The sequence below is a fragment of the Rhinopithecus roxellana genome, chromosome 19 (assembly GCF_007565055.1).
Source record: "Rhinopithecus roxellana isolate Shanxi Qingling chromosome 19, ASM756505v1, whole genome shotgun sequence".
Taxonomy (NCBI): domain Eukaryota; kingdom Metazoa; phylum Chordata; class Mammalia; order Primates; family Cercopithecidae; genus Rhinopithecus; species Rhinopithecus roxellana.
Genome location: NC_044567.1, coordinates 14,073,409 through 14,092,876, shown reverse-complemented (window position 1 = coordinate 14,092,876; position 19,468 = coordinate 14,073,409). Strand labels below are relative to the sequence as shown.

At 56.3% G+C, this 19,468-nt stretch overlaps 2 protein-coding genes across 8 annotated transcripts; one reads left to right on the top strand and one right to left on the bottom strand.

The window, feature by feature from the left end:
- Nucleotides 1-1,251: 1,251 nt before the first annotated feature.
- TUBG2 (tubulin gamma 2) lies at nt 1,252-8,938 on the top strand. The gene is made up of 11 exons (XM_010386001.2): nt 1,252-1,562; nt 1,844-1,956; nt 2,159-2,326; nt 2,640-2,708; nt 5,276-5,355; nt 5,689-5,815; nt 7,418-7,504; nt 7,620-7,769; nt 8,031-8,183; nt 8,267-8,428; nt 8,547-8,938. The coding sequence occupies exons 1-11, from the start codon at nt 1,514-1,516 to the stop codon at nt 8,742-8,744; spliced, it is 1,356 nt and encodes a 451-aa protein (XP_010384303.1). The 5' UTR covers nt 1,252-1,513; the 3' UTR covers nt 8,745-8,938.
- Nucleotides 8,939-9,837: 899 nt separating this feature from the next.
- On the bottom strand, nt 9,838-18,616 carry PLEKHH3 (pleckstrin homology, MyTH4 and FERM domain containing H3). Of its 7 annotated transcripts, none has more exons than XR_004055182.1 (13): nt 17,974-18,616; nt 15,940-15,995; nt 15,520-15,599; nt 15,229-15,420; nt 14,985-15,142; nt 14,756-14,876; nt 13,668-13,974; nt 12,950-13,157; nt 12,591-12,727; nt 12,171-12,303; nt 11,571-12,004; nt 11,058-11,249; nt 9,838-10,227 (listed from the first exon to the last, which is right to left on the bottom strand). XR_004055182.1 is itself a non-coding variant. In XM_030924227.1 (13 exons), exons 1-13 carry the CDS (start codon nt 18,133-18,135, stop codon nt 10,051-10,053), a joined length of 2,382 nt encoding a protein of 793 aa, XP_030780087.1. In that variant the 5' UTR covers nt 18,136-18,616; the 3' UTR covers nt 9,838-10,050. The 7 variants fall into 7 exon arrangements, 5 of the variants coding, with proteins under 5 accessions (XP_030780087.1, XP_030780089.1, XP_030780088.1 ...); XR_004055183.1 differs by having other exon boundaries at nt 12,600-12,727; XM_030924227.1 differs by having other exon boundaries at nt 11,546-12,004.
- Between the last annotated feature and the right edge of the window lie 852 nt (nt 18,617-19,468).

The following is a 19,468-nucleotide window of genomic DNA, read 5'->3' as shown; positions in this document are numbered from 1 at the left end:
TAGCACAGAAGCTCAGTGCAAACCAATAGCCTCCTATAAAAATTTATATAATTGAACCCTTGTGCATCGCTGGTGGGAATATAAACTCGCTGCAGCTACCATGGAAAATCATATGGCGATTCCTGAGAACATTAAACAGAATTACCATATGATCCAGCAATTCTACCTGTGGGTATATATCCAAAATAATTGAAAGCAGAGACTCGAACAGGTATTTGTACACTCACATTCAAAGCAGCAACATTCACAACAGCCAAAAGGTGGAAGCAACCCAAATGTGCATGGAGGGATGAATGGTTATGCAAAATGTGGTACATCTATACAACGTAATATTATTCCATTGTAAAAAGGAAGGAAATTCTGACACATGCTACAAAATGGAAGGATCTTGAAGATATTATGTTAAGTGAAAGAAGCCAGACCCAAAAAGACAAATACTGTATAATTCTACTCATATCAGGTGCCTAGAGTACTCAAGGGGAAGTTACTGTTTAATCGCTATAGAGTTTCAGTTTGGGAAGATGAGAAAGTTCTAGAAAAGAATGCTGGTGATGGTTACAGAGCAATGTAAGTGTACTTGATGCCACAGAACTGTATGCAGGAATTACAAATGGTTACAGTGGTAAATTTTGGCCAGGAGTGGTGGCTCATGCCTGTAATCCCAGCATTTTGGGAGGCCGAGGTAGGAGGATTGATTGAGGCCAGGAGTTCAAGACCCTGGGCAACACGGTGAGATTCCCATCTTTATAAAAATACATTTTAAAAATTTAAAAATTACCTGGGTGTGGTAGCACACGCCTGTAGTCCCAGCTACTCGGGAGGCTGAAGTGGGAGGATCACTTAAGCCAGAAGTTCGAGGCTACAGTGAGCTACGATTGCACCACTGCACTCCAGCCTGGGTGACAGAGCAAGACACTTCTAAAAAATAAAAAATGAAAAGGTAACATACATGTGTATGTATTGTAACACCATTGAAAAATAGAAATTTAAACGAAGAAAAGCTGGCTTCTAGCCCTTGGACCTAGCAAAGCTGGCAGAGTCCTCACCTACCAATATAGGTAGGTGACTCCTTACACGTGGACAAGCACGTCCACCTGGTCGCTTCGCCCCTCCCCTCCCCTCCCCTCCCCTCCTCTCCCCTCCCCTCCCGTCCCCTCCTCTCCCCTCCTCTCCCCTCCCCTCCCCCCCACATCCATGTTCCGACCATGCCACCCCTAACGAGTCTCACTGCGCAGGCGCGGAGCGGTGGGCAGGAGCAGGCGTGGCCTGACTGTGCGCCTGTGCCGAATTCCAGCTGCGACTGCTGAGGGAGAAAATGATGCCCAGGTTGGGCTCCCCGGCCCACCGGCCGAGGAGAGGCCTGCGCTGCACACGCGCAGACCGTGCATCCGCGTCAAGAGGCGAAGAGAGCGCGCGCTCCCCACGTCCTGCGCGCCTGGCTGCCAGGCATTCGTCTCAGCCGTGACTCTCGCCAGGCCGGGGCCGGGGCCGGGGCGCCCACGTCTGAAGAGCGATGCCCCGGGAGATCATCACCCTGCAGCTGGGACAGTGCGGCAACCAGAGTGAGCAAGCGAGCGCCGCCCCCACCGGTCTCTGGTTCTGCCCCTTCGGGTCCCACCCGAGTGCCTGGCTTCCACCAGTCCCCCTTCCCCTTCCATGAACCCCCTAGCCTGCTGCTCTGGATAACCCAGACCGAGAGCTGCGCTTCCAGCCCGGGGCTGGGGCAGCCACCAGACCCAGGCATCTTGGGTCCACCCTCTGATCGTGTCGGCCTCTGAGACTAAAACTGGGCTCCGCAGGCCTTAAGGCTCCATCAGACCCGGGCATCTCCCCCCTCCCCCAGTTGGGTTCGAGTTCTGGAAACAGCTGTGCGCTGAGCATGGTATCAGCCCCGAGGGCATCGTGGAGGAGTTCGCCACCGAAGGCACTGACCGCAAGGACGTCTTTTTCTACCAGGTGCCCCCAGCGACTTGGCCAGGGGCGGTAATGGCCCGAGGGGGTGGAAGGGAAGGGAGTGGCCTGGTACTGGGAACCCTGCTGGGCAGAGGGGCCAGGCGGCTGGCTTGAGGAGGGAGGGCTGGAGGGAGCCAGAGTTGAGAGGACTTAGGACTTGGGCCACCCTAGCTGATTGGGCCCCCTCCTGGACTCCCCTTGACAGGCAGACGATGAGCACTACATCCCCCGGGCCGTGCTGCTGGACCTGGAGCCCCGGGTGATCCACTCCATCCTCAACTCCCCCTATGCCAAGCTCTACAACCCAGAGAACATCTACCTGTCGGAGCATGGAGGAGGAGCTGGCAACAACTGGGCCAGTGGATTCTCCCAGGTGTCCAGGCGACTATTCCAGAGACCTTTGATATTGCCCATCCAGAGGCAAGGCAGGCTCAAGCTACTAGGAATTTGACCGGACTGACAGAAAATAAGAGACAAAAGGTTCCCTGAACAAGAGGGACAGCCAGGGAGAGGTTTATGCAAATTTTGTGCAAATCATTTGCAATAGTAGCACTTCTAGGTTGAGGGCTACAGCCTAGGCTTTGCTTCAGGGTGGCAACAGTATTCCAGGGTAGACAGTGCTGTGCTGAGAAAAGATGCGCTCTGGAACCTTTGGCCTGACCCTCCCTTTCCATGTCTCTATACAGGGTGAGAAAATTCATGAAGACATCTTTGATATCATAGACCGAGAAGCAGATGGAAGTGACAGTTTAGAGGTAAAGTTATGGAGTGGGGGAAGGAATGGGCAGGGAGGCTGAAGAGTGCTGGGGAAAGGTCAGGAGGTGGCCTGGATAGGTGATGTGAGGGGAGCAATTCAATTCAAAACCCATTTATGGAGCATCAGATGTGGGATATTGAGGTGAATAAAATATAATCTTTGTTCTCAAGGAAGTCATAAATCTGAATGTCACTGGCCCCTTAGGCATGAGTCATTCAGCGTCTTCTCCAGCTCCAAACCTTCCCAAGGAGCCTCAGCCTGGATGCGTAAGAGGAAGCTTTGAGACACGGGCATTTTGGGAACGGGGAATGAGCCATGCCGAAGTCTCTCCCCCAGCTCCTTGGAGACTGCCTCTCCATCTCTCCCATGCTGGGAGCGATCTGTTCCTGGCTTACAACTCTTATAACCTATGTAATTTCCTAAGGGACTAGAGCAATAAGAGTATGTTTTGTTAAAATATTTGACCTTTTGTCCTTGATTTCTGAAACAGCTCCAGAGTGATAAAGGTGAAAGACAGTCTTTTGTTATTTATAACAAGCCCCTTTCTTTTAGATTAATCTTTCATTTTATTTTGATTAGTTAATTTTACTAACCGCTGTACTAAGGAGGAACAAGTGCCTTTCAACCAAACCTGAGCTTATGTTAAAGAGGCGATTTTTTGGAAAGTCCCAGATAGCCACTGGATGGGGTGTTGGTTGCCAGGGGAACAAACCTGGTGCTCTGAGGGTTGGAATTTACAGGCCCATCCCTCACCTCTGGGGAAGGGAGAGGGATGAAGATTGAGTAGAGCACCAATTGTCAGTGATTTAATCAGTCATGCCTATGTAATGAAGCCTCCATAAAAATCCAAAAGGACTGAGTTCGGGGGCTTCCAGGAAGGTGAACAAGAACACATCCACAGGCCGGGAGGCTGCAAACCCAACACCACAGGGCAGCAGCTCCTGTGCGCCGGACCCTTCCAGAGCTTCCCCTCGGTATCTCTTCATCTGGCTGTTTATTTGTATCCTTTAAAATATCCTTTATAACAAACGGGTAAACATAAGTAGGTGTCTCCTTGAGTTCTGTGAGCTACTCTAACAAATTAATTGAACCCAAGGAGCAGTCGTGAGAACCCCAATTTATAGCCGATTGGTCAGAGGCACAGATAAAACAACCTGAAGCTTGTATTGGCATTGGAAGTGGGAGAGTCTTGTGCGACTGAGCCTTCACTCTGTGGGATCCGATGCTATCTTCAGGTACAGATACTTCTCAACTTAGAGTGGGCTTATCAGGATGTAAACACATCACAAATTGAAAATATTGACTAGGCACAGTGGCTCATGCCTGTAATCCCAGCACTTTGGGAGGCTGAAGTAGGTGGATCACCTGAGCCCAGGACCTGGGCAACATGGTGAAACCCCATCTCTGCAAAAAATACAAACATCATCCAGGCATGGTGGTACATGCCTGTAGTCCTAGCTACTTGGAGGTTGAGATAGGAAGATGCCTTGAGCCCAGGAGTTCAAGGCTGCAGTGAGCTATGATCACACCACCGCACTGCAGTCTGGGGGACTGAGTGAGATCCTGTCTCTAAAACCAAAACAAATTTGAGGCTGGGTGCGGTAGCTCATGCCTGTAATCCCAGCACTTTGGGAGGCCGAGGTGGGCAGATCACTTGAGGTCAGGAGTTCAAGACCAGCCTGACCAAAATGGTGAAACCCCATATCTACTAAAAATACAAAAATTAGGCCGGGTGTGGTGGCTCAAGCCTGTAATCCCAGCACTTTGGGAGGCCGAGACGGGTGGATCACGAGGTCAGGAGATCGAGACCATCCTGGCCTACACGGTGAAACCCCGTCTCTACTAAAAAATACAGAAAAAAAACTAGCCGGGCGAGGTGGCAGGCACCTGTAGTCCCAGCTACTCGGGAGGCTGAGGCAGGAGAATGGTGTAAACCCGGGAGGCGGAGCTTGCAGTGAGCTGAGATCACGCCACTGCACTCCAGCCTGGGGGACAGAGCGAGACTCCGTCTCAAAAAAAAAAAAAAAAAAAAAAAAAAAAAAAAAAATTAGGCAGGCATGGTGGTACATGCCCGTAGTCCCAGCTACTTGAGAGGCTGAGGCAGGAGAATGGCTTGAACCTAGGAAGCAGAGGTTGCAGTGAGTCAAGATTGGGCCATTGCACTACAGCCTGGGTGACAGAGCAAGACTCCGTCTCAAAAAAAGAAAAAAAATTGAAAATATCGTAAGTAGAAATGCGTCAGGTTATAACCCAATAAGCCCATCATGAAGTTGAAAAATTGCAAATTGAACCATTGTAATTCAGATGCTTCTTGATTTAAGATGGGATTACGTCCTGATAAACCCATCATAAAGCCAAAACATCTTAAATTAAACCATCCTAAGTTAGGGACAGTCTGTAGGTAGTCTAGAATTCAAGTGAATTAGTGGATACCCAGCTGGCATCTACTGTAGAATTGGCTGCTTACCTGATGTGTGTGGTAAAACCCCACCCATCTGGTATCAGAATTGTGTTGTGAGAGTGTGGCAGGAGAAACTGAGTCTGTTTATTCCTGTATACACACAGGGCTTCGTGCTGTGTCACTCCATCGCTGGGGGTACAGGTTCTGGCCTGGGCTCCTACCTCCTGGAGCGACTGAATGACAGGCAAGCCTGTGTTTGGGGAGAGGGCATTAACCCTGGTTCCCTGGATAATGTCATTGCTTTTTTTCTCTTGAGCTAGAAAGTCTGCCACTACCCCTTTTGAGTCATAGGGACAGACCCACCCAAGGACCATGTTGGAAGCTATTTTGTGGGGTGGGGGCTTACCTATGGAGGGGAGGGGATCTACAGAGTTTGAAGCTTTCAGGTTTATCCTTTTTGGCTTTGAAGACTCAGTTCTGCCCTCACCCCTTTTGTACAAAATGGCACAGATGGGCATTTTGGGGGGTGATGGGGGGTCCTTCCAGTTCACTATGCCACCACCCTCTTTTCTCTCAGGTACCCCAAGAAGCTGGTGCAGACTTATTCAGTGTTTCCCTACCAGGACGAGATGAGTGACGTGGTGGTTCAGCCGTACAATTCACTCCTGACACTCAAGAGGCTGACGCAGAACGCAGACTGTGTGGTGAGCAAAGAAAGAGTTGAGGGGCTGGGTGTGGTGGCTCATGCCTGTAATTCTAGCACTTTGGGAGGCGAGGCAGATGGATTGCTTGAGCTCAGGAGTTCAATACTAGCTTGGGCAACATGTGAAACCCTATCTCCACAGAAAATACAAAAATTAGGGCTGGGTGCAGTGGCTCACACCTGTAATCCCAGCACTTTGGGAGACTGAGGTGGGCGGATCACCTATAGTTGGGAGTTTGAGATCAGCCTAACCAACATGAAGAAACCCTGTCTCTACTAAAAAAATTAGCTGGGCATAGTGACGTATGCCTGTAGTCCCAGCTATAGTCCCAGCTACTCAGGAGGCTGAGACAGGAGAGTTGCTTGAACCCTGCAGGTAGAGGTTGCAGTGAGCTGAGATCGCACCATTGCACTCCAGCCTGGGTGATAGAGTGAGACTCCGTCTCAAAAAAAAAAACAATAGCCGTTCCTGGTATCATGTGCCTGTAGTCCCAGTTACTTGGAGGCTGAGGCAGGAGAATCGCTTGAACCCGGAGGCAAAGGTTGCGGTGAGCCAAGATCACGCCATTGCGCTCCCGCCTGGGTGACAAAGTGAGACTCCGCCTCAAAAAATAACATAAAAAAAATTAGCCAGGCATGGTGGTGTGCGCCTGTAGTCCTAGCTACTCGGGAGGCTGAGGTTGGGGGATTGCTTGAGCTCAGGAAGTCAAGGCTGCAGTGAGCCATGATCACACGACTGCACTCAAGCTTGGGCAACAGAACAAGACCTTGTGTTTAAAAAAAAAAAGAAAAAAAAAGAGTAAAGGACTTTGGTCTGTCTCCTCAGGCCAGTGAGTCTCATTCACCCCACCCTTCCCCAGCACCTATACACACAGAACAGAGGACCAACAAAGCCATACCTGTGGGCCAAATTAGGAAATAAGGTCCTGACCTCTAAGTTTCTTAGAATCCTTTTAGGCAGCAAAACTCTCAACGAAGTGAATATAGCTTCCCCCCACCACCATGTACCCCACCTTTGCCTACTTCATGCCCCCTTATGCTTGTACTCTCAGCTCAAGGAAAACTTTCTTAGCAAAACCTTTCCTGACTACTCAGTCAAGATCAGATTCCTTTGTGTATATTTCAAGGAGTTAACTATACTTTTTTGTTTTATATTTAGTGTGCCTCCCTCCACGAGACTGTAGGCCTAATGAAGGGAAAGATGGTGCCTGTTCCTCTCTGTGGTCTCCCCAGAGCCAAGCACAGTGTATGGCACATGTGGGTACTCACGGGTTTGTTTACTGCCCTGCGTAGTCTGAGAGTATCTCATGATGCCCCAGAAACAGTACTTTTCTTTCTGTTATTTTTTATGTATATTTTTTACAGAGATGGCATCTTGCTGTGTTGCTCAGGCTGGTGTCCAACTCCCGGCCTCGAGTGATCCTCCCACATTGGCCTCCCAAAGGGCAGGGATTACAGGCATGAGCCATCACGTCCAGCAGTACTTTTTTTTAAACTAACAAACCTAATTCCTGGCTTTGGAGTTCAGCAGGGGCTAAGCCAATATTTTATTTCTATGCCCATTTTATCCTCAAGATGCTGTGACCCTCTTCTGTCCCCGCAGGTGGTGCTGGACAACACAGCCCTGAACCGGATTGCCACAGATCGCCTGCACATCCAGAACCCGTCCTTCTCCCAGATCAACCAGCTGGTGGGCCCCCACTCCTGGACTCCTTTGGACTGAAAACCCTCCTTGCTGGAGGGTCATCTGGGGAAGGAAAGTCCCACCCAGGCCGAGGCCCATGACATGGCACCCCTGTCCCCAGGTGTCCACCATCATGTCGGCCAGCACCACCACCCTGCGCTACCCTGGCTACATGAACAATGACCTCATCGGCCTCATCGCCTCGCTCATTCCCACCCCACGGCTCCACTTCCTCATGACCGGCTACACCCCGCTCACTACGGATCAATCAGTAAGAGCAGCCTTCAGTGTCCCAGGCCAGGCCGGCCCGGGGCCCAGCAGGCCCTGCCCTAGGCTTTCTGTCTTCCCCACTGCCCCAAGAGCTGCCCTTTGCGGGCCCCGAGGCACTGTGCTCAGGGACTAGCACAGAGCAGGCGACTTTCTTGCTGACTTGCTCTCCACTCTCCTTCTGCCTTTGGCTTCTGCCAAGGAGAAGCCAAAGGGGGACTCTGCCCTGAGCGCTGGCCAGGTTCCTGTCTCACTGTCCTATCAGGTGGCCAGCGTGAGGAAGACCACGGTCCTGGATGTCATGAGGCGGCTGCTGCAGCCCAAGAACGTGATGGTGTCCACAGGCCGAGACCGCCAGACCAACCACTGCTACATCGCCATCCTCAACATCATCCAGGGAGAGGTGGACCCCACCCAGGTAGGGGAGGCCCCTTCATCCCGCACCCTGGACCCACAGGGGTAGAGGAGAGGCCACCTCCACTGCTCCTGTGCCCACCCCAGGTCCACAAGAGCCTGCAGAGGATCCGGGAACGGAAGTTGGCCAACTTCATCCCGTGGGGCCCCGCCAGCATCCAAGTGGCCCTGTCGAGGAAGTCTCCCTACCTGCCCTCGGCCCACCGGGTCAGTGGGCTCATGATGGCCAACCACACCAGCATCTCCTCGGTGAGTCTAGGTTTCTGTTCTTCTCAGGAGAGTCTGTTCCACTGGCTACCTTCATCATCTTCCCCAAGTTCACTCCTAACCCCCTGGCTCGCATTTTGGAGATTTTCATCTCTTTCAGCTCTTTGAAAGTTCCTGCCAGCAGTTTGACAAGCTGCGGAAGCGGGATGCCTTCCTGGAGCAGTTCCGTAAGGAGGACATGTTCAAGGACAACTTTGATGAGATGGACAGGTCTAGGGAGGTTGTTCAGGAGCTCATTGATGAGTACCATGCAGCCACCCAGCCAGACTACATTTCCTGGGGCACCCAGGAGCAGTGATTTCCCTCCCCACTACTGGATGGGAAGCACAGCCTCGACCATGCCTGCTCCCTCTGACCCAACTTCACCTCATGGACAACCCTTCTTGGTTCATCTCCAGCCCATGAGCTGGTCTGGCTTCCTCCCTTCCATGCCCTAACTCTTGATATGCTTGTTCAGCTCTAATAAAGTAATAAAGCTTGGTTGTCAGTATAGCCAGGGCTTGATCTGTGAATACGAGGGGTGGTGCAGGGGTCCAGTTTCTAGGCATCTGACAGTAGGGTGGCTTTCACCTCCTCCAACATCTTACCACTAAGTCCAAATCTTAGTGTGTTCACTGTTTCCACTGGCATCCCTCACCTTGAACTAGGCTGTTTTACTAGAGTCAGCCCTTGTCTCAAGATTACAGAGCTTTACTGAGGTTTGCTGTCTCCTCAGTGCCTAAGCTTTGCCCCAGTGAGGGTCAATGTTGCCCCATCCTCTTCCACTCAAGGCAGAGGAGGTGGGGTCTACCGAAGGAGGGCACACTACATTACGAGCAGGCCAGAAGAGCCAAGACTCCAGATTCCCAGTGCCCAGGGCCATGAGAGTTCCAGGAACTCAATCCAGTTCAACCCAACCTGATTAGTAGAAACAGAATTCAGTAGGGCTGAGCACATCCTGAGTTACTTTTCTGTGCCAGAGAAATTCATGGGTTTGTTATCTGCCCCAAGCTTCTCTCCATTCTAGGCCCAAAGCATTAGGCACACCAATGATGGGCCCAGAGCTGGACACCAGGGTAAGAAATGGGCAGTGCCAGATCTGATGACTCATTGCCCTCCAGCCTCAGGGATTCCAGGAGGCCATCCGTATGCCACTCAATGAAGAAGGGAGGGTGAGTAACTGCCAGCTTCCAATGAGGCCTGTTTGCCTGCTCCACCCACAAGCCTATGGCAGCATAATGGCCAGGAGGAGGTTAAGTCTGGAAGGTCAAGGAGGGGGCGGCTGAAGTGCTGTGATGTCCAGACTTCCCCCAGAGCCTGGTAAAAGCCCAGGGTGTGGGCGTCCCCAGAGGCGAGGCTCTGCATTATGGGGTTCTAACTTGTCCCACTGAATAACACTCCCACAGGAAGGGTTTGTGTAAATAAGAAACTTTTTTTTTTTTTTTGCTTCTCTTCTACAAATAAATTAAGAAACAAACTAGAAAATTGCCCACACCCATTGCAGCCCTTGGGTGTGGGATGTGCCCTGTCCCTGCAGGGCCAAAAGGGTCCATGTTTCCCTCAAATCTCGGAGCAGTCCTGGCCCAGGCTGGAGGCAGGAGGGAAGTCGTGACCTCTTGGCAGGCTCAGTCCTGCAGCTGCCCCAAGCAGCCAGACTGTCCCTGGGGCTCATCCAGGCCCGGGTGCTGGCTGGGAGGGGAGGTGTCTGGCAGGTCTTGGCATGGATGAGAAGAGCTGCTGCAGGGCCTCTCGGAGGAGGGGTTGGCCAAGTAGGCATTCACCAGCTGCATGATCTCTTCCACCTAAGAGAGGGCAGAGGTCAGTGTGCAACAGGCACTGCCAGGTTCTCTTCTTTTTCTCATCCTTTCTCCAGACTCTAGGGCTCCAGTTTCCCCACCATGGTCCTACGTGCTATGGCCCTGCAACCTTTTCTTCCTTATCACCACTGTCTACTTCATTTCTATGTGCCAGTCATACTTGGTTCTTTCTGCTCTTCTAACATTCTATTATTATTATTATTATTTTTGGTGGTGGTGGTGTTGAGATGGAGTCTTGCTGTTACCAGGCTGGAGTGCCTCGGCTCACTGCAACCTCTGCCTCCCCGGTTCAATCAATTCTTCTACCTCAGCCTCCCAAGTAGCTGGGACTACAGGTGTGCGCCACCACCCCCAGCTAATTTTTGTATTTTTAGTAGAGACAGGGTTTTACCATGTTGGTCAGGATGAAAGTCTCGACCTCCTGATCTCGTGATCCGCCTGCCCGGGCCTCCCAAAGTGCTGGGATTACAGGCACGAGCCCCTGCACCCGGCCGCCTTGCAATTCTTTCCACCTGGAATGCTGTTCCCCCAGGTCTTCCCTGGCTAGCTTAAATGGCACCCTTTTTGAGAACCCTTCTCTGGCTTCCTGTCACATCATTCTTTCCTTTGTAGCATTTCTCACTGTCTTCATAGCCTGGGATTCCTTGTTTATTGTCTGACTCCCCCACTCTAATGTAAGCTCCTTCAGCTTGTCTGTGATCACTGCTGGATCCCCAGTGCTTAGAACTCTACCTGGCCCATGCTTGGTGTTCCGAAAATGTTTCCTGACATCCCTTCCCTTCTCTTCTCCTCCCACAACTCCTCTTCCCGCTCACCTGGGGGCTCTGCAGGAGGAGCTGGCTCTCTCCCACCCTCAAGGCCAGAGTGTAGGGGCCCATTAGCTGGCAGGCGGCCACATGGCCATAGCTGACACTGTGGATGGGCTCTGTCTCCCCCGGCCGGGAGAGGGACATGGCCTTGGCTCCCAAGCCCAGGCATAGCTTCTGTGGAGCACCCCCACCAGGCTCCTGCAGACACAGGGGCAGAGTCAGGGTGGAAGGAGGAGTCCAGCGTTATTTTTGGTAGGGGGAGATGGGTGTCTGTGAGCAGGAGTTTCCTGATCCCCCTATGATTCACAGCACGTGTGTGGAGGGGGCTAAGGCTCCAGGGATGTGAGGGCCCAAGGGCTGGTGACTCCTGGGGTTTGAGGTGGGCAGCTGTCCTGGATGTGGGGAATGACGTGACCCTCTGTGGGACCTGTGGCTCTGGGGCAAAGGTGTGGTGCTTGGGCCGCCAGAGTCCCCTTCTCCCTTCTCCCCCTCACCGTGCTCAGCTCCAGAACGTCATACCGAGCAGCGCCGAACCCCGGACACTGCGCCGCCAGGGCCAGGTAGGCGGCCATGGCCTCAGCTCGGCCCATGCCCCGTAGCCGCTTCCAGCCGCCCAACACTGCAGCTGCCGTGCCGGCGCCGCCTCCTCCCTCGCGGGCCATGCTTCCCGCCATGCGGCCGGCCCCGCCGCGCCGTGCCCGCTCCGCCCGCCTCTTGGCCAGGCCCGGGCTCCAGAGGGCCCCGGCCAGCAGGGCAGCGGAGGGGGGCGGCCTGGGGGTCGGGCGGGACGGGTCTTCGCGCGGCGGGGCCGGGGGCGGGAGCAGGTGGTCCAGGCGGGGCAGGGGCACCCGCGGGGAGAAGTCCCGGTGCAGGCTCTGCAGGCGCAGCGCCGCCAGGGCGCGCAGCGTGTCGTCGGGTGGGGGCGGCCGACCCCGCAGCAGCAGAGCGTGAGCCTGCAGGGGAGGCACCCGGCGTCAGGCGAAAACGCCTCGCGGAATCTGAGGAGGTCTAGGTTCCAGTCAAGCCTCCCGCGGGGCTGCCATAGTAATGAGATGGCCCGAAAACCAGGGGTTCAGGCTTGGGGGTCTGTTTGGAGGCGTGAACGCCGGAGAGCCTCACCTGCTCAAAGAGGAAAGGCAGTTCGTGACCATCTGGGGACAGCCCCTCAGGGTGCAGAGGTCCGTGAAGACGCAGACATAGTCTCCACCCGGAGTCGGGCGAGTCCTCCAACCCAGCTTCCTCCGCGGCCAAGCTGCAGAAGAGGAGCGGACGCCGCGCTAGGGAGAAGCCAGACCGCACCGCGAGGGCAGCTTGGGGTGGGGACTGGTCCATATGTTTGGGGCGGGGTCTGGGCGGAGCCCACCGCGAAGGTGAGGCTGGAGTCGGACTGCAAACCTGCGGCAGGCAGGTCCATCTGTAAACCAGCGAACACCACAGCGCAGGGCCAGGGGCAAGCGCTGGATAATGTCCGCTTAGCGACTGACCTCAACTGAGAAGTGGATGGGCTAATAGAGAGCAGGGCTGGGGCTGGACATTTACTTCTCAAACCTGGTGAGCACGTCGGCCACGAGGGTCCCCCCAGCCAGGGCTCGCTCCTGGGTCCCTCGCTGCTGGTACAGTGCGAATGCGTTGCGGCTGCGGGCCAAGCCCAGCCGCCCCACCAGCTCTCGAGCCACCTAGGAGAGTGAGGGGAAAGTCAGACCACTCAGGGGTCTTGCCAGGATTCTGGGAGGGGTTGATTCAATTGGAAGGGGTCTCTTAGTCCTGTCACCACCACTCCCTCCCTTACCAAAATAATCTGAGACTCGGGGCAAACCTAGGATCCAGGAAGCGGGTGAGACAAGCGTGAGAAGCTGGCAGGGTGGGTTGGAGGTCATGGGGCCTTTCTCTCGCCTCACCTCCCCCGCCGTGGTGTGGGAGTCGATGGCCACAGTACAGGCACCAGCCCCCGGACAGTGCACGGTACACAGCAGCTCCTGCCGTTGGCTCAGCGCGGAAATCTCTGCCAACGAGGGCACCAGCTCTCGGCCGCGCGTCCGGCCCAGCGCTTTCCGGATGAAGCGCGCATATTCCGCCAATTCGGAGTCCGGGAGTGCCTGCTCGGTCCTGGGTTGGGAGGAACCCAGGGATCAATACTCCAAAGGCTTTCCTTCCCCTCCCTCTTGCCTTCTTCTCTTATACTTTATTTTATCTAGCTGATTTCCTCCCCGCCCCAACTTAAGTTTTTGAAGGCTCTTCTAAATCTGTCCCCAGTGCTTTGCATACAGCTGAATTACTTTTCAAGTCCCCTGGCAGCTTTCTCCCAACTGCTCCCACCACTTCCGAAAGTCTTCGTGATTTTCCTTCGACCTGAAATCGAAATCCAGCCACTTTACTACATTTTCCTAATTCCTGGCGCTGGCCTGAAAGCAGCCTTTTCATAATTCCTCAGCCCAAGGGGGGCGTTTTATTGTAATTCATCCGCTCACAACTGAGATAGGATCTTGTATCTTCCACAAAGGCACTGTATGTATTACTGGGTTCTTTACCTACAAAGCCTTTTGCAAAAGACCTTTCCTTCTCTCCCAGCCCGGTAGCTCCTCGCCTAGGCCGTAACCCCCGCCCTGCCCCTCTCACCTCTCCAAGTGCCCCAGGAGGTGCCCCCGCACAGCTCCCCCAGGTCGGAAGGTGCAGCTCATGCAGGTGAGGAGTTGCCAGTACCGCAGGGTCGCAGGGTCTTGGGTAGCCGGGAGCCCGGGGGGGCCTGCAGGGCCCGAGGTCTGCTTAGCCAGCTGCAGGAAGAGTTCATCCCGGAGCGCGGGCAAGTCCCGGCAGGTTTGGAGCACACCCTGCATCAAGGGCCCGGGGCGCCGCGCCCCCTCCAGCGCCTGCAGCGCCAAGAACAGCCGCACCGCCTCCTCGCGCAGGGGTGCATAGCCCGGACCTGTGGGAGGGTGGGGGCGGAGGGATGGTTTGGAAAGGGGACACAGAGCTGCGCCCTGGGAGGAAGGTATGAACCAGGGGAAAGTCAGAGGGAATATAAGGGGATGGGGTGGCAGGGAGAGGAGGGTACGAACGACAGGAAGAGTGAAGGGAAAGCAGTGGTCCCACGAAGCCAGACTCTTAACCTCTGCCTCCCAGGAATCCCCTTCCCAATCCCACTAAGCCTGGATTTGGACTTAGGGAGAGGGACGGCTGAAGGGCTGTAGATTCACACCCCAGATTCTGTAACTCGATACTGAGGCTTACCACCATAGGTCAGAAAACAGGATGGACTAGGAGTCAGAAAACCCGGGTTCCTCTCCCAGCACCCTTTAATCCTCTAACTTTAGGACCTGGGCCAGTCACTAAACCATTTAGGGAGAAGTACAATTGGATGAGGCCAGCACGTTCTACAAAAGTGGTAGCTTTTATACCACTTGTAAAGGTAATATGGCATGGTCTCAAGAGTATAATGAAAAAATAGGAGAGTGTACAAACTCCTGAAGGAACATCAGTAGACAGAATGAGAGCCATAGAGAAGGTGGTCAAAAAGGACCCTTTTGTGGGTGCTGGCTTCCTCCCCTCCACCCTGGCCAGCTTCCAGTTTCACCTTCATCCTTTGAAAAGTGAGGAGCTGGCAGGCCCCTAAAGGATGCTTAGGTCCCTGCCAGTTAAGGGATTCAGATTCTTACCTCTGATCCACCCCATCCCATCCAGGGGACTTGGGCCATGGGACCACTCACCTGGGGCGCTGACTCCGTAGGGCAGGGGCAGGAGCGGGGCGTACAATGCTCCACTAGTGTGTCTCAGAATCGGGTTCCGCAGGTAAATGAGGGCAACTGCCTCTGGGTCCCCGCAACTTTCCTAGGGGAACAGGGAGAGGGTCACCTTGATGGGGAAGGGAGTTCCTCACAAGCCCAGAAAGCTTTGGGGTCCACCACTCTCCTGGCTCTCCCTGGTGTCCTCTCTTACCTGTATGTCCCTGAGCAGTAGCTGGGTGGGGGTCTCCAGGGGTGCCTTGGAGGCAATCACTTCCCGCAATGCCACCCCCCAGCGCTCAGCCTCTGCCTGGCGTGGGGAGCAGAGGCGGACACTGTGTTTCCGACCAGACACAGTCACTGACCACAGACCTGGGGAAAAGAGAGGCCGGAGAGGGCCATTAGGGTCTGCTGGGGCCCCTGCCCAGGAAGGTAAGAGAGTCCCCAGGAGGTTTCACCTGTCTCCTTACGCCTGCGCTCTGGGCCGGTCACCGAGCACAGGCTGGTGAGCACGAGGCTCCCAAGACGCCGCGCCCCCTTCCCGCTGCTGCTGAACTGATCCAAGGAGTCCCGCGTGAGCACAAACCAGGCTCGGCGCGGGGGCAGCCAGGGTCGCGCTCCTCCTCCGCGGGGCTCCCGGTACAGCCAACCTGGGGGCAGGAGAGGGAGGGAAGGAACATCAGTAGGACACATAATCTCTGGAGGGTTGGGATTGGGGACCTCCAGAGTGCACTGAGGGGGGTCTCTACCTTTCACAACGATGTCTGGGTCGTCCTCCGGCAGTCCTTTCTCCGGGATGAGGCTCCAAGTCTCCTCCCAGCTCTGCAGCCTGGGCCAGAGGGGAGGGAGGGTTGGGCCTCCACTCCGCCTCTAGGGGGCTCCTCTGCAGGGGCTCCCCAGACCGCAAGGGTGTCTGCTCCCAAGCTGGGCACCCCTCCCCCAGGCTGTGGGAACCGCTGGGCCATTCTGACCTCGCACCAGAAATAGCCCCAACCCCCCTCTTTCTCCCCGCGCCCCCAGCCGGACCTCCCCTCGGGACCCCAGCCAAACCACAGCGTCCGGCGTAGGGCCTCTCCCTTATTGCGCAACTGCTAGGGGAGACAGCGAGGATGGGGGTCCCGGGAACAGGCTGGGGTCTCGAGACTATGGGACGTAGGAGCGTAGCTCACCTGTTGGAGACAGGCCCGCTCCTCACCGGCTGAGTCAGCGTCACTTCCAGGGGACCCTGGGGAGACAGGCGGGGAAGCCCTTAGGGTCAAAGCCCTTCCTGCGCAAGGTTCGTGCCTTCTGCCCTCAGGACAGGGCTGCTCAGGGGATTGAGGAAGGAATCACAGAGTGGGGTCGTGACTGGGGTGGAGCGCGCTGGAGCCGCTGGGCTCGCCCCTCCCGCCTGTCTCAACAGGACAAGCTCTCCAGAACAGCAGGAGCTAAGGAGTCAAGGCTCCTCTCAGTTGCCCTTTGAAGATACAATCAAGGGTAGGGTAGGGTGGAAAGAGCACTGGTCAGAGAGTCAGGAGACCCGGGTTCCAATTCCCGCTCCACCACTAACTCACTGTGGAACCTTGGGCAAGTCTCTTTCCATCTCTGGGCCTTAGTTTCCCCATCTTTGAAAAAAGGAGAGGTGAGCTCGCTCTGCCAGGCTCCAAGGCACCCTCTCCTCCTCGTTTTCCCTTCTCCCACACTGCCTCCCTGGCCAAGGCAGGACAGGTGGTAGGCACAGAGGTGAATGAAGGGCAGAGGAACCCTTTCAGTATAGGGCTTTCTCCAAAAGCGTCTTACATTCTCCCATAGACACTCCTGAGACTCAACCGTGAGCAGAGACCCTGCCCCTTTGCTGGGGCTTAGGAAGGGAGGGCCAGACTGAGGAATGGCACACCCTCTGGAGGCAGGTGTAGTTCAGGGTTTTGCCCTCCCCCTCCCCCTCCCTTCCCCCTGTCCTGGAACTTCAACTGTAGACTGGGGTCTGAGAGAGGCCACAAACCCAACCCGGAGGCCAGCCAGGCGGGGAACCGTGCCATCCTCATATTGCTCCCAGACTGCTAGAGCCAAGAGGGGGAGGTGGGGGAGGGGGCAGGGACACCTGTCCCCAGGCTCCGGGAAGGGGGGAGTTGAGGTGGAGCATGAGGGAGGCAATGGCCTGGTAAAGCCGACCCTGCCCAAGCGGGAAGCTTGGGGACGCCTGGGTCCTGCGCCTTTTCTATGTGAAACTCTACCTATTTTCTGGAAGGTCTGAGTGGGGCTATCAGCCACACCACATGTGGCAGGTACTGACCACCCTCTTAGGCTAACTCCCCTAATCGCAGTGCCCTGCTTCCCTCCCTCCCCCCCTCTATATTTATCCACCCTCCGCCTCCGCCAGGTGCTGGCGCCGGCCCCGGCGGCGCAGCCCGCCCCACCCGGGCACCGAGCCACTGGGCCTGCTGGGGACCCCTGCGCGGGGGATGGGAGCCTGACCCGGGCCACAGCACACGGGAGTCTGGCCGCCAGTGTGCAGGGGGGATGGGGGAGGAGACATCAGGGGATGGAGGTCTCCCACACCAATCGTGCCTCCGTTTCCCCACGGGGAGATTCGACAAAATCAGGCAGCAGCCCAGTGCCCCTCACCATCCATTCCCTCAGGGGTTTCCCAGGAGCCTCACCCGGGAAAGCCGAGAGTTCTGTCCTGAGTGGCAGGGTAATGAGGAGGAGTCCTCAAAGAGCCCCCACCTCCTTCTCCGTGGGGTCCCCGCCCCAGACCCCAATCCTGGGACGACTTCTCCTCCTCGCCCAGGTCTCCGCAGTGGGAGCTCTCGCATCTGGCCTCAGCGCTTGCGAACTGGGAGCGGAGGGGGACCCAGGCGTTCGAGCCGCCCAGCCGGCCTCGCCACATTCCTCGGCGCTGGCGGAGGCGGAAGGAGACGGGATGGGACGCGGGCCCAGCGGAGAAGGGAGAGGCAGGGCCAGGTCGGGCCACGCGTGACGCCTCCCCTGCCTCAGGGCCCCCAGCAGGTGGACAGCGCCCAGCCTGCGGCGGGAGGCCCACTGGCACATCCCGAGTAGGGCTGCTGCTCCGAGAGCTCCCGGGGGCTCTGGCCCCCAGGCAAAAACCTCCCCTACGTCCCTAGTTCGCCAAGCGCGCAGCCTGTGGCTGGAGGCTGGAGCGAGTTCCACGGCCGGTTACAGAGAGAGTGATTGAGACGAGGCTCCGAACCCCCGGGACTTACCCTCCCGCCGCCCGCTGGACTCGGGGTCCGTAGCTCAAAGGTTTCCTCGTCCTCGTCCTCGTCCCCGTCCCCGCTAAGCTCGCCGTCCCCGTAGTCCCGGTGCAGAAGAGTGAAGCCTCGACGGCAGCAGAGAAGCCACCACAGTCCCCCGGGGAGAGGCATCCGGGCGAGGAGCCGGGGATGGGGGCGCGGGCAGCCGCGGCCGAGCAGCAGGGGGTCGGAGGAACTGGCGGGGCTCCGACCCGAGCAGGGGAAAGATGAGGTGGGAGGAGCAGGAGGGAGAAGAGCACAGGGAGGAGGCAGTGTCCTGGGCTGGGGTGCAAGGGGACGCTAGCCAGACGCTGAGGGGGGCTTAGTGTCTGGGCCCCCGGAGGGGGGAGGGGGAAAAGCGTCCAGGGCCCCGGGAGAGGAGGGAGCAATGTCCGGAGCTGGGAAGTAGTGTCCGTTGGAGTGTCCAGCCCTGTGGGGGGCAGTGTCCGGTGCAGCGTCCGAGGTGGGCAGTTGTCCAAGCTCCAGGGAGGGTCGTGTCCGGTAGGGCGTCCGGTGGCCGGGGCCCGGGCCGCGCGCGCTGCGCTCCCTGCAGCCCCGGGACTGGCGCGCTGGGGGCGCGAGCACAGAGCTGGGACCCCGCCCCCCCAGCCCCCTCCCTCCCGGGGGCCCCCCCTTCTCTCCTCTTTCTCTCCTCCCTTCTTTACTAGGCAGGGTCCAGGTTTCGTCACAGCCTCCTCTGTCCAATCCCTGTGCCTGGCGCCGGGCGCGGCTACCAATCAGACAGCTGAAACCGCGGTGGGTTGCATCATGTGCCCCTGGCTGGGTGACAGCGGGGAGGGGCGGGGAAACAGGGAGGGAGGGGACGAGGCGATGTTAGCCACGCCCCAGTCTCTGAGGACGGACGCGGGGTGCTAGTGACGTCACGGAAGCCCGCCTTCAGGCTCTTGTTTTAACTCTTGGCTCACCAACCAACAAATTAAAATCCCTGTGAGAAGCTTTGGTACAGGACTGAGGAAAACCCAACTGTCGCTCTTTGAACCCCTGTCTCGTCTCAGGGTGCCTGAGAAAGGAAAACGCCTTGGCTACTAAGAGGATGTAGCTCTGGAGGTGGCCCTTCACGTTTGGGGAGGAGTTCAGTTTCTTGAGTTTCTGGGTCTGCTCAGCTCTCCCCTGTTCTTTTTTTTTTTTTCTTCCACACAAGGTCGCGCTGTCTCGCCCAGGCTGGGATGCGGTAGAGCCATCATAGTTTACTACAGCCTCGAACTCCTGGGCTCAAGGAATCCTCCCACCTCAGCCTCTCCAGGAGCTGGGACTACAGGCGCACACCACCATGCCTGGCTAATTTTTTAAATTTATTTTTTGTAGAAACGGAGCCTCACTATGTTGCCCAGGCTGGTCTCGAACTCCTGGGCTCAAGCGATCCTCCCAGCTTGGCTTCCCAAAGTGCTGGGATTACAGGTGTGAGCCACTGCACTTGGCCTCACCTCCTTTTTGAGGTGAAGCA